The sequence below is a fragment of the Heliangelus exortis genome, chromosome Z (genome assembly GCF_036169615.1).
Source record: "Heliangelus exortis chromosome Z, bHelExo1.hap1, whole genome shotgun sequence".
Taxonomy (NCBI): Eukaryota; Metazoa; Chordata; class Aves; order Apodiformes; family Trochilidae; genus Heliangelus; species Heliangelus exortis.
This window is the reverse complement of record NC_092454.1, coordinates 18,860,321-18,874,595: the sequence shown is the minus strand read 5'-3', so window position 1 is coordinate 18,874,595 and position 14,275 is coordinate 18,860,321. Positions and strand designations below refer to the sequence as shown.

Genomic DNA, 14,275 nt, shown 5'->3' with positions numbered 1-14,275 from the left:
GACCATTTTCTAGCAACCTTGCCTTCCACAAACACCCTTTCTAGAGACTGCTTTCGATAACAGCTTTTTGCTAACGCTGCTGTTGATAACAGTGTTCTCCGTCCGTCCGTGCTCCCTAGGGAGCATTGCGAAACGCTGGCAACGCTGCTCACTGCTCAGGCCTGCCCCCGAGGTCAACCTCGCCGCTCCGGCAGCGCAGGCCCGCCCGGCTTACGGCCGGCAGAAGGTTCCAGACGCATCGCCTGCTGAGGCCCGGGCTGGGACCGGGGCCAGGGCCGGCTCGCCTCAACTCGGGGTCCTGGGCTGTTGCCCTCATCGCAGAGAACAGTGGCAGGGCCGGCTGAGGTGACCGCACTGCCGCCCCCCTTTCCTGGAAGCGAAGCTCTGCAGTCTCTCCTCTGCTCTCACACACCTTTAAATACACCTTGGGGGGGAAAAACCTGAGAGGGGCGTTTCCCTGAGCTGCGAGTTTAGCACAGTCGGGTGGGGGGGTGAGGGGAGGGGAGGACAAGGCTGATAGCGCTGACGGTTTGGGCGGTAGAGGGGCGGAGGGGATTTTACCCGCCTCCACTCGCAGGCGGCGGCGGTGGTAGCAGCCGTCGTAGCCGTCGCCGCCGCATCCGTCCGCCCCCTCCGCCCCGCAACCCTCCCTCCCGGGATCCTGGCACGGGCCGGCGCGTTACGGGAAGCTCCGCCCCCTCCGTCCCCTTTCACGTAACGTCACCGCTGCGGGTGCCAATGGCGGAGCGAGTCGGGCAGGACGGGCGCGGGGGGGCCGCCGAGGGTTGCAAAGGCGGAGGGGAGGGAAGGGGCGGGGAGCAGAGCGGAGGGGAGGGGGCGACTGAAGGGGCGTGGGGCTGCGCGTGCGGGACGGCGGCGGGATGGCGCGGCGGAGCCGTTATTTGGGAGCGCTCGGTGAGGCGGCGTGAGGCGGCGGCAGCGCCGCAGGTAAGGGCTGGGGGGACTCGCGGCCATGGGCGGTTTTGTTCGTGTCTTGTTCCCTCTCCGTTAGCTTCTTGCGGCCCCTTTCCCTGAGGGGTGCCCGCCGGCGGGGGCCGCGTTGGCCTGTTTTGTCCCTTAGGTCCGCAGCCGGGCTCGGTAGGCCGTTCTGTGCGCCGCGGGCGGGGATGGCGGGTGGGCGCTCGGCCAGGGCTGACTGAGAGATGGGAAGGAAGACTGCAGCCCAGCGCCACTGGCTTCCCGAGCCGATCCCTCGTCTTCCGGGGGCGTCCGGCTGCAGTCATTCCCCGGCCGTGAGCAGTCCTTTCCGACGGGGCCAGGCCCGACCCGGCCGGCAGTGGGGGGGGCGCGGGTGCCGCCTCCTGTTCCTTGCGGCGTTGTCTCGCCTCCCCTCAGCGGGCGCTGAGAGAGCCGGTCCGGCGCTGACGCTTAACAAGCAATATGGCCTCGCCCGCTGCTCGGCTTGTGGGGCCCGCTCCGCACGGGGGCCCAAGGGGCTGCCGATTCCCTTTCCATTTCCTTGCCGGTGTGCGTAGTACCAGCAGCTGGTCCACCGCTCGTGCTCCGTCTTGATGCGGTTTCCTTGATGCTAGCGTGGCTCGGTGGTAAGACTGAAGATTATCACTTGTTTTTCGCTAGTTTAGTGACTGTTAATGCCGCCTAGTTTAATTAATAAAGGTGCTGCGACCCGCGCTGGACTCGTGTCTTTTGGGCTTTTTTAACTGTTTGATAAGCTTTGCGGCATTATCGGTAGTTTTCTTGTTGAAAAGCGTTGCGTTTTGTTGCCTTCACCTCAAGTGGTCTGTTCTTGTTGCCAGCAGACCAAAAGATAGAAAACTTGTGTGCTTAGTTTTTCACCTGGTTCGACTACAGGAGGGATTCCCAGAGGAATTGGGGATCTTGGGTCGTCGACTGCCTTCCGGCGTGCTCCTGAGCTCCAGTCATCATCGAAATGGGTGTCTGACACACTTCCTAAAGAAAAACGTTGTCATGATTTTCATCGTGCAGATGCTGAAACTGAGGCACAAAGGAGAGCTGTCTGTCAAGTGTGCTGGCAGTGCAGAGGAGAGTAAATCCCAGTCTTGGGTTTCATCCGTGTTTTAGACTGAAGCTGTTGTCAGCTGGTGGCTGGTTGTTACTTCTGAGGCATTTATGAAGAAGTAACCTGGTAATAGAATGAGGTGGGATTATAGCTTTGTCATTAGTATTCTGTCACTGAGGAGATAGGGGGAAAAGAGGAGTCAACAGTCTGAAGGGGTCAGATACTTTCCAGACTTAGGAGCTTCTTTTCTTTTGCCCTCTTTTCCATTATAAAACATAAAAATTTATACTTCCTTTACTTACTATTACTTTCAAAGGAGCAGTGGTGTGCCAAAGAAATATCTTAAGAAGCATGTAACTTCTGAACTTAAAAAAACTTATAATTTGCATGGCTGTTGAAAATTTATTACTGCCTAGAAGATAAGCTTTTAAATATTTGTCTCTTGTCTACCTATCTAGAACTGATATCTTCAAGTAAAGGCCATGTATACTTTTTTTGCTAGGGGGTAGGAAAGACATATGCACATGTATAAGTCTGTATGCGAAATGGTGAAACATTGTCTCTCATGCTGCTTGTCTGGAGAGTTACCATTAGCAAAGTTGTATAAAAATGAAGAAACCTCTTGGCCATATTTTTTGGGAAGAGTCTTGTATTAACAAGAGCTGTCTGAATTACAGAACCAGAATTGGTGGTTGTCAGACCCAAAGGTTTGACTTGAAAATGAGAACACAGATTGCTAGGACATTATTTTGTATAAATTCACCTTCTTATTAGATTAAAGCTACTTGCCAGCTGCACAAGAGAAAGTGATCTCCAGTTTAAGAAGGTATCAGAAAAAAGAACTTAATTCTTGCAAGCAACTATTCGGTACCTCTACTGTGTTTTCTGTTCTAAGTGCTATATACTAAAATCCCAGAGGTAGAGGGAAGCCTCCTTTTAAAGGCAAAGGAGTGAGTAATGTGAAGAACTTGCATACCTGTTGGGGTAGAGACATCACTTACACATAAGTATTTTAAATATGAAGATTAATTTCAGAATATTCTTTGAATATGCTATGCAAGATTTTCAAGTGATTCCCTTAAAGGTGTTCAGGGTTTTTTTGAGTCTCAGATATTTCCAAGAAGGAAGTAAACTTGGAGGAAGGAAGGAAGCTTGCAAGGAAATACTCCTGATTAGAAAGCATCTACAGCTTGAGTAATCAAAATTCCTTTAGGATAGTTACACCTTTTAGATGTAATTTACCACCTTGCTTGTGCTAAAACGTCAAACAGTAGATGCTATGTGCTTTTTCACTTTTATGTATTGGTTCCTTGCTCTGTTTGTGTGAGTGTAGATTGTGAGAGATTAGCACTTGAAGCTGTAACTTTAGTGCTTTTTTTTTTTTTCCTGAGGAATTTTTGGAAATCCATTTGCCAGCCACAGCTGGTCTTTTGTGATAGATGTGAAGATGAGTGTCAATAGTCCTAACACCTTTCTGTGTTGGTTGAGGTGTCACCTATACTTCCTGACTTTTAAGATGACTTTGGCAAGAATATGTTGTTTTGGCTATGGTCTCAAACTGAAATTGTCATTTGTAGTCACTTGGACAATTATTGTCACCCCACCGAATGAGATATGCTTGTATTAATTTTGGGATAGTAATAATTTATGAAATAAGATTAATTTGTTCAGCTTCTCTCTGTTTCTTAGAATAAGCAGTGGTACCTATTTTGCATAAATACTGGAGATGTCTTTAAAAACTGTTATTCCTAGTTTATGCTGTTGCTACTCTTTGCATCTAAAGCTTAAGACAGAGTCTTTATTAGCTTTTCATAGGACACCGCCTGAAGATCATGTTAAGATCAGTGCTTTACTTTCAGAATGGTAGCAGGATGTGAAGAGTAATAGAAGTCCCCTCTTACTGAGGGATTAAATAGGGTGATCTCATGGTATGAGTTTCACACGTTTGTCTTTACTGAAGTAATTTTAGCTAAATTCTTTCCTTTTTAAAGATAAATTATGTTTTGTGAGTTAGGGACTGTCACCAGGAACAGTTCTAGGTTGACCAATTTTTTTTTACTGTAGTATTTTGATGGATTTCAAATCACTGCTGTTTTACCTTAGATTCCTGGTTCACTATACCAGTCTGTAAAACAGAGGATTTTCAGCTGTGCTACATAATTTCTGAAACTATTGAGTTTTCTGTTGCCCAGACTTGCAACTTAGTCTGACTTAAAGTAGTTAATGGTGAACAATTGGTGTTTAGCAGCGTATCTGTTGAATGATGGCACTATGTTTTGAAGTTTTGGTATAGCTTATATGCAGGATTTCTGCACCGGAGCATTTTTATAGCCTGATTAGAAAACACACTTTTCCCAGAAGTATCTTCCTCACTCCAATCTGAAGTATGGCTCCTTATTTTATTAGTTAAAGGGCCGCTTTTTTTTTTTCTTTCTTTCTCTCTCTCATTTTTTACATTTTTGGCAAAAAGGATGGAAATGCTTAGTGTAACTCTGGTTCTTTCCCCTAGAACTAAATTTTAGTTAAGAATCAGTTGTGTAAAATCTAGAGAGATTAATGTTTTAAAGGGCAGCACATATCAGAGAGGATTGCAGTAGTTCCTTCCTCTGGTGGTATACAGCTTCTGTCATCTTCAGAGATGTGGACTTCATGTACAAAAAACCTGCTCAGTACATCTAAAATGTTGTATTCCAATCTTGAAGACTGTTCAATATGGAAATGGTGTTCATTTAAACATATGAAGTAATGTTATTTTGATTTCTTATGAAAAACGTTAGAACAAAAGATGATAATTATGCATTATTGTTTACCTCTGAGGGTTATTGCTTTTTAAGTATTACCTTTTATGTTCCTTCAGGATGTCATAGTGTTTCTTTATTTGAAGATGTACTTAGTATGATTTAATACAGTTTTAACGCCAGCAGTTACTGAATAGTTTTGTCAAAATATCATTTAACCTGAAATAAATCTTTACCAAAAAGAAAACCAGCAACATTGTTACAATGCAATACTTAGTTCAGCTGGCACTGCTGTTACTCCAGTGTGATACCAATCATGATATCAAATGAGCAAGAAATGCTATATTGAACATTGTTTAAAAACCTTTTAACTTGTGCTTCACCATTTCGTTTTCAGCATTCCTTCAGCTCCTTCTGTTTTTCCACAGCCTTTGGGAGGTGTTGGGGAAGTGGAGCTGCTGCTTCTTTGCACTTTAGTTACTCTCTGTTCTCATGAGTTTCACATCTTCTGTAGTTAACGTTATCCAGGTTTAATAGCTTTAAATTAATCTTGCTTGAAGTAACAAATCATAAGGTCTGTCCTTAGCACAACAGGCTTTAGAAAGTAAGCACTTTCTGGTAAAGTCAGGACACCGAAATTCTTATGTGGTGGTTTTATTCAGTATCTAATGACCTAAATCAAAAGAGAGTTCTGAGTTTTGTTGTATTTACCATGTGAGTTAATTAAAGTTTGTGAAATCAAATGGGATTTTAAAGTGCAGAAAGGCAAGGGTGGGTAGAAATTTTATTTTTCAGATATTGGAAGATTTTACACCCATAATAAGCGGATGCTATTTTTGAAGTTCTCTTACTGTACACTTCTAATAAATATCTAAATATGTATTGTACTTTGAACTATATAATGGTTGTCATCCATATCCAGTGAGAACAGAAAAAAAATGTTTTATCAACTCCACAAAACTACAGTCTGATTACAAACAAGTCTTTATATTTACTTTAAAAAAAATACCCCTGGTGAATAATGTAAATGTATACTGAAAAAATTGCCAGGTCTTCTAATCATCAATATTTCTAGTTTAAAATTCCCATATGTTTTTTTTTTTTGGTGGGCATTGTGTAATTATCTTTAACTAACAGACACGAATAAAGGCACTTCTGAATGGTTCAGGTGGCTGTTATTTTAGTTCTAACTGTAACACATCTACATTGACAAGTCTCACAAAGATTCTGCTGTAAAGTTTTGAGTCTGCTTTCATTTAGTTGTTGGTCTCTATTTCTCTTGAATATAGGTTTTCTTTACAATATATTATTTACCCTGACTTGTAATGAAGCAAATAACAAAGCTTGCATGTGCTGATGCATCTTCCTGACGTTATTATAAACTACATACAGTCAAAGCAAAGTAGTGTTCCTGCCACAATCTGCAGATTCTTTTCCTTCTGCTAATTGTAAAGGTAGCTTTTAAGTTTTCCAGGGAATACTGTGGAATTCTTTTGAACTTCTTAGTGAGTTGCCTGTTAAAGGGATAAAGCTCAGAACACCAGTTTTCAAAGTTTTGTCAGGTCAGTGAAAGTAAATATTCAGAAGTACTATCTGTACAGGAAATCCCATCTGAAATGTTAGTAAACCTAGACATTCATAGCCAGACATGTTTCTGGCTATGAAATATGCTTCTAGAAATCAGTTTGTGGACTAAATGATTGATTTATCTAAGCCAACTACCTATTCCTGTAAAGATGCATAAATGTAACTTAGGATGGCTTTACAACTGCAAGTTGAGAAATCCAGAAGAGACTGTGGCTTCAAAACAATCACAGGGAAAGGTACTCTGCAAATGCTTCGGTTTTTCTAAATGTTTTGTAGAATTGTCCAAACAGGAAATGAGTGAAATCTGCTGCAATACAGAAATAAAGAACGTAGGGTGTTAGGAAAAAAGTTCTGCAGCATTTGAAGATTTATGAACTCCTTTGTAAGGTTCTCAAGAACTAGTCCATGCTTTTTCAATAGTAGTCAGCAGTTCTTGTTATGGAAGCATTGTACTTCATAGTTCTCAAATGTATTTTAAGTCACTCTTGCAAATGGGACACATGGTTTTGTGGTGCATTGTTCTGTACCTTGTGGAAAGCATTTTGATGCCTTTGAAAGCTAAGTAAGTATGGTAATCGTGAAATTCTCTCCTGAAACCTGAGACACCGTGTTAGGTTCTGTAGTCTAACTGAACCTCTAACAGAAGTAGCAGCTAAGTTTGTTTCCATATACCAACAAAAACGTTTCTTAAATTTGTGGCTAGAGAGGCTTTAAACCGTATCAGTTGGCTTAAGAAGACAATGGATTTTGTTTCAGGAAGGAGTGAAATAGAAGCTACAAACCCATTCTCTCTACAGAGTGAGAAGTTACTAACTCAGAAAACTAAATGGTGCATACCTGAGAAATTGTCATAGATCAGATGCAAATCTGAAAATCTGAATTTGACAGTGATGTAAAGTGAAGCATATTAAGTAGTTAATTCTCTTTTTTTTTTTTTTTTTTTTTTTATCATTCTCTGTTGCAGGAATTCTGTGCAGCATGTTTTCTGGGTGGAACTGGGTGGCCCATGGCTTCTGTCTGCTCTTGAACATTTGTTCTCTTGATGGTAAGACTTGTGTGCCTCAAACAAAAGGGACTTGTCGAACTTCTTGAGCACATACTTGGTTTTTGTCTAGATACTTGTGGGGTGGTTACAGAAAGCAAGGTGTATTAGGATAGAGAGACCTAGTGTATGCTCATAACACCATGGTAAAATAATGCATGTTAAACCAATACTCACTTCTGCATTCTAATTACTGCTCATCTGTACAGAGGTAATGAAGAATGACTTTAGTCAGTGGAAGCTTGCTTTGGTTCAACTGACATTACTGGACCTGGTCACTGTAGCAAACTGAAGTTTAATTTCAAATATGCCAAATAATATCCAAATGAAAGCATGCCGTAGGCTAAATGCAGTTAAAGGAATGAATGAGGAGTGAACTTGCATAGTGTGCTCTATGATGAAGTTAGAGCCATGGGCCACAGCTGTTGTGTAGCGAGCCATCACACTCAAGATGTTTACTATGGCCATTGATTCAAGGAAGTATTTCAGTCACCTAGTTCATCTTTAGCACTTCACAGTTCTCTGTTTATGTGCCTCTAGCAATAATTTCAACGTCATTGTTGTGCTGAAATACTTTTGTGAAAAGAATACTATCAGGTGTGCAGAGTTCACTGAAACTCCCCAATATGCTTATAGTTTACACATTGAAGCTTTTGAAATTGATAGCTCAAGGTTTTAACTTTGCATGTGATTCTTCTAAAACTGCTCTACCACAACATAGATTATTCCAATGCCCCAATATTTTTGTTAACATTCTCAACAGAAAGTACCTTTTCTGTTCAAGTATGTTTCCTTTCTCCTTCAAAACACATGAAACATTTTATCTTTGACCCTCCTTTCTCTCTAAAGGCCCCTGTTTTATTAATAGAGCTTTTCTTGCTTGGTAAAATGCTTTTGCAAAGCCTGGGGAACACTATGCTGGTTTTGCCTCTTAAATCTTTTTGCTGGGCCACTAATGCATTTCAGTTTTTGACTGTCAAGTAACTAGTTCATTTGCTGCTTAGATACACGTAGTATTTTAGCATTACATTAGTGTTGTATCAGCAATATTGATTATGAAATGGTCTGTATTTTTTGATAAAGATACAGTTCTTTTTCTTTTCAGTTTCAGGTGAGCTTGTACAGTCATGTGGTCACATCATCCCAGAGTCTCCTGTATTGGCCCTTGGCTCCAATTTCACTGCATTATGCATTCTGAATGAGTCTTGTCTTGACTTCGGCAATATCTATGCTAATCAAATTATCTGGAAAATTAAAAATAAAGTTGTACCTAAAGAACAGTATCATGAAATAAACCGAACAGTTTCCAGTGTCACGTTTAATGACACTTCTTCTCTAGCTACTCCTCTGACATGCAACATCTTGGCAGATGGACAGATTGAGCAGAACATTTATGGAATTACAGTTACAGTAGGCTGTAAGTACTATTCTTTTTGCCTTTTACTCTGGTCTTAAGAAAACTGCTTCTGTGAAACAGAAGAGAAGGCAGACAATAGAAAGTATGCACATTTTGAGACACTCCACTTCCCTCAGTTCTTGGATAGTTGTATAAAAACACTGTCAAATTACATTCTGTCAAAGCTTGTAAATATGCATAGAATCAAGTTTTATGAAAAACAGAAAATACTTTGGGGTATTTCAGGGTTGAAATAGGAAGAAAACAGAACAAGAGAAATGTTAAAGCAGGAATATTTATATTACAGACAGAAGGTGTGACTTTAACAGAAATATATCCTAGGTATTTTAACTTTTCCTTCTTGCTTCTGTTTCAGTGTTCAAAGAAAAACAATGAGGTTGTATATCTTGCTCTGATAATCACACCATGAACTTTATGGTTTCTTCTTTAATGGACTGAGAAATGCTTAGCTGACCTGTATGACTAAAGCTAACCTGAACTACCTGAAGGATTAAATGGAGTATTTGAATTACCTCTATACATAAGAAAATATTTTAAACTAAATATAAAAGCTTTCCGTGTTCGAGCAGGGTAGTACTTGCAGAATTCTGAGCAAGTGCTCTTTCAGGCAAGACTGAGGTCTTGAGAAAGTAGCTTGAATAACTTAGATACACATTTTTTAATAGTTGGATTGTTTGTAAAATAAGTTCTCATAAATCCTTAATATGAAAGTATAAATGGCTGAAGTCTTTTGCCTCCTAGTGTTGGCAAAAGGCATTGTTGCATGGTGTCAAGGCTGTCTTGAGTTCACAATTTAAATAAACGTGTTTCTAGCTTGAGTTGCAAAATGTTTTCACAGAAAAGCAGTGTTTTCAATTTAAATTTCTGAGCACTAAATTTCTCACCAGAGAAGATGTGACATCCAAAACAAAGTGATGACAGATACAGCGTCCTAGGATGATAAAGTGAATGACAATACAGAGAATATTGTACAGATGTAATTCACATATGAATCCTGAGATGCATTTGTATTTAAAGCTAAATTAAAAATTCTGTAACCAATGAGAATATCAACAGGCTTGAAGAATACAACCATTCAGGAACAAAACTAAAAGTTCTTAAGATAGTTGTGTTGAAAAAAGCTTTCTGCTTTAAAGGAAATAAGATCCTTCAAGTACATTATGCTCTTGTGAAGAGTAATATTTTAAAAGCTAGAAACAAAAACTTTGTATGCTATGATTTGAATTTAAGAATGAAAAAAATAAGTTCAATTGCACTCTGAAAAAGTTTCTTACATGCTACTAAAATGCAAGAAAGATGAAGATTCCTCATCTTGCTTCCAGGTGTTTGCAGTCAATATATTCTTTTTCCACAGCTTAGATTGAGGAGAAGAAACCCATCAGAATTGTCTTAGAGCTCCAGTTACTGGCAAAGTCAGCATATACCAATCCAACTGTAGTGCTCATTAGTATTTCTTCCTTGTGAATTAAAACAGATTAGACGAGAGAAGATTTATACCAGGCTTTCTGCCTTGAAGAATGAGAAATCTTCTGTGTGTTTCTTACTGTCAGGTGCTTATTCCTTATACAGCCGACTGTTTCTTCGAGCAGTTGGTTAAGTTTCTTTATTTCAATTGCTGGACAGTATCTAGCAATTTTTGCCCATTCTTTTAGACATAAATTTGACTGTTAATACTTCTCACGGTCACTGAAATGCTCTAATGAGACATTTAGCATGACTCTTACTGGATAGAATTGCATATATTAAATATTGCTAACTTTTTCTGTACAGTGCCTCCAGAGAAGCCAAAAAACCTAAGCTGCATTGTGCATCAGGAGTCAAAACTCACATATCCTATGACTTGTACCTGGAACCCTGGGCGACATACATACTTGGACACTAACTTTAGGTTGAAATACAGATGGTAAGTAGCCCTTGATAAAATACCCAAGAAATTTTGAAGAATATTTGTGTGCCAAATCAAAGTTGGTTGAAGTTTCTTGATACTTTGGAAGAGTTCTTAACTTAAATCCAGCTTCTGACTCATTGCTGTCTATTTTGAGTGGAAGGGAAGAATTAAAGAAGTTCAAATTTCATTTTAAGTCAGGCTTGAAATTTTGTTGCTACACTTGTTTTTGAGTAACAGCTATCACATATTTTTCCATTCTTAAAATATATGATTAGTGTGGCTTGAGTACACTACACCTAATAATTAGGTTGCTGGACCCACATTTCATATTTTGTTTTTGTGGTGACTGTCCTATCTAAACAAGCAGATGTTCCTTCTCCTTGTAAGAGGGTCAGACTAATTGACCTTTTAAAAGTCTCTTCCAACCCAAACCATTCCATGATTCTAATTAGAGAAACCATTTTGTAGAGGTAGGTATCTACTCTGTACTTCCCAAGAATTCAGAATGGCATTTGTCCACTGTTAATCCTAACAGGAAAGCTTCAGCAAAAGTATTTCTTCTGTGAAAGTAAATTAGCTTCAGTATTTTCCAAACTCTTCAAATGGTCTCTTGTAGTTTAGAATGGAATGAACAGAATTCTTTCTCTGCTCCAGAAATAGGAATGATTGATTATGCTGACCCTATTCCACTAAGGTGTTTCGGTAACAGTTGTAGCAGATAGTACAGAGAGATAGAAAACCCTAGTTCTTTGTATATCTCCTGATGTCCCTAGAAATACCTGCTGTGAGTGTAGCAGAAGGTGGTTGAATAGTTGTATCTCTAACACTGTACACTTGAAGGGTATGCAGATAATCCTGGTTACATCTTCTAATGCATGAATATGCTTCCCGTTACTAGCCAAGTTGCTTTTGTTTAAATGTATCAGTTCTCATCTTTATTTTTAAAACAATATCAGGGTTTCTTTAGAATTTATAATTATAGTACCGTAGCTTGTGCTTTTGAAGGTATGTGACTTCAAGAGATTTTATTCTATTTCCATTCTAATGCAATCATGCATTTGTGACTGAAGAAGCCATTCTAATTTCTTCAGCTTTTTTTCCCATCCCTCTGCTTGCAAAGATAACAGTAGAGGGGAAAGAGATATAAACTGACTGATCACTCTGATCTATTTAAAAAGATTATCTAAAACTTTCTGCTTTATACCCTGTTTTTCCTTCTCTTTTATTTAGGCCACACGAGACCTTTCCTGACTGTATACCAAAAGATGTAAACAATTCTTGTACAATTACTGATGTTCAGTTCTTTGTTAACCTGGAGATCTTTGTAGAAGCAGCAAATGCTCTTGGGAAGGCTGAATCTGATCCTCTTGTTCTTGATCCCATTGAGATTGGTAACTATATACGTCTTAATAAAGCTTTAGTAGTACATAATACCTGCTTTTGTTCATATTGCTGAACTGGTATGTTAATGGTTTTCACTTTATGGTGAAATTACTATATAGTGAAATTATTATAGTAAATAATAAACACTGCCAAAATACTGTTGACTGGACTGAAACTTGGCTGGACAAAGGTAGGGAAGTTTAGAGATTTGATCACAGTTCTGATATCAAATTCTTGTTGATATCAAATTCTGTATCAAATTCAGCTTTAGAAACTAGTGTGAAATAGCACTCACTTGTGCTTTTGAAAGGCTTTAATGGTAATGCTACAGCATAATGTATCTAGAGGCATGATAAAATGCAGCTAACTAACTCATTCTTTTCTAGTTAAACCTCTGTCTCCACACAACTTATCAGTTAACTCAGGAATACTGCCTACTGTTCTGAAGCTTTCCTGGGAGAATCGGATTTCAGGAGCTGTGATGAAACTGAAATTCAATATTCGCTATAAAATCATTGGTGACACAAACTGGACCCAGGTAACACCACTAACAACAACCCATGTAATGATACAGGCTTGAGGAAGAGTGGCTGGAAAGCTGTCTGGTGGAAGGGGAACTAGCAGTGTTGGTCAGGAGTCATCTGAATAAGAGGCAGCAGTGTGCCCAGGTTGCTAAGGCCAGCAACATCCTAGCCTGCATCATAGTGTGGCCAGCAGGAGAAGGGAAGTGATTGTTCCCCTGTACTCTGTGTACTGTGTACTGCATCTCAAGTACTATGTTCACTTCTGGGCCCTGCACTACAAGAAGGACATAGAGGTCATGGGACATGTTCCAAGGGCAACAAAGCTGGTGAAGGGTCTAGCGCACAAGTCTTGTGAGGACAACCTGAGGAAACTAGGAATGTTTAGCCTGGAGTAAATGAGGCTCAGGGGAGACCTTATCACACTCTCCAGCTGTTTGAAAAGAGGTGGCTGTGAGACAGGTGTTTGGTCTCTTTTTGCAGGTAACAAATGATGGGATGAGAGGAAATGGCCTCAAGTTGCACCAGGGTTGGTTAGTTTGGGTATTAGGAAAAATTTCTTCAACAAAAGGGTTGTCATGCATTGGAGCAGGCTGCCCAGGGAGGTGGTTGAGTGACCATCTCTGGAAGCATTTAAAAGATGGGATGCTCAGGGATATGATTTAGTGAAGAACTTGGTAGTGCTGCATTTACCAGTGGACTTTAAGATCTTAAAGTTTTTTTCCAACTTAACTGATTCTGTGAGTCTATACAATGTGCCTTTGTCCTGCATGCTTTAAGCTTGATTCAGTTAAGGAACTGGAAAAGAATAAGAAATATGTCTAACACTAGTGTAATAGAATATGTTCATGTTGTCAAGAGTTGTGGGTTTTTTCTTTTTGCATCAGTATGAACATTTTTTCAGTAGCTCCATAGTTCTGCCTTTCTTTAAATCTTATCTCAGAACAACAGTGTTTCAGAAACATTCTTTGTCAAGATCTTCTGATCTTTTATTACAGTACAGAGGCCCAAAAGTATCCTCAATTTCATGACCTGTCAGAAGGAAGACTATTTCTGACTTCCTAAAATACTGTGTTTGAAGCAGGTAGCATAGTACAGCTGTTTGTGACTAATGCTGTGTGTTCCTTTGGAGGAGCTTTTTGAGCTTTAGATGCAGAGATTAATTATTAGGGTCACCTGTAGTGGTATTTTAAAGAGCACTGTCCTCCACAGCTTATTCTGCAGCTACAGGATCTGTTGATACATTGTCTTATTAAGTCCTTTTAACTTGTGCATGGTAAAAAGAGCAAGACAGGTCCATTGAAAAGTGACTTCTAAACCAGCTGAGCTTGCTTACCAGTGGTACGATATGACTACTTTGACAGTTCTTTGCACTCAAGGTTAGCCTCTTGAGTGTCTTGCATGTATTACCAGTAGTCATTCCTCTTAAAGGGTTGCTCATTATAAAAACCCCTTAATGCTTAATGGTAAGTGGCATAATGTGGTGGAATCAGTGTGTACCTAAACTTATCACACATCTTTTTCTTTGCATACATTGTAAGAATATTTTGTGGCATTCAGCTGCTAAGCTAAGATAAAGAGAAGAGTTTATGAATATAAACTCATTTATTAGCAAAAGTGTGAACTACTCTAAAGCTATTTCCACTGTCAGATAAGAAACACTGGTTTTTGTCAATGTAAGCAAATCTCCTGGGTTC

The 14,275-nt window shown here is 39.9% G+C and overlaps 1 protein-coding gene across 4 annotated transcripts in view; it reads left to right on the top strand.

Moving 5' to 3' along the window:
- Positions 1-798: 798 nt before the first annotated feature.
- IL6ST (interleukin 6 cytokine family signal transducer) overlaps positions 799-14,275 on the top strand; it is a 30,462-nt gene continuing 16,985 nt past the window's right edge. For 3 of the 4 annotated variants that reach the window (XR_011723382.1, XR_011723381.1, XR_011723380.1), the window contains exons 1-6: positions 802-948; positions 7,292-7,372; positions 8,475-8,786; positions 10,557-10,689; positions 11,905-12,065; positions 12,444-12,595. Coding sequence is in view for 1 of the 4 variants with exons in the window: in XM_071731386.1 (XP_071587487.1) it covers positions 7,306-7,372; positions 8,475-8,786; positions 10,557-10,689; positions 11,905-12,065; positions 12,444-12,595 (825 nt within the window). In the remaining 3 variants the exon portion in view is untranslated. Of the gene's footprint in view, positions 949-7,291; positions 7,373-8,474; positions 8,787-10,556; positions 10,690-11,904; positions 12,066-12,443; positions 12,596-14,275 lie in introns of all 4 variants that reach the window. The other variant, XM_071731386.1, reaches the window with a different exon arrangement.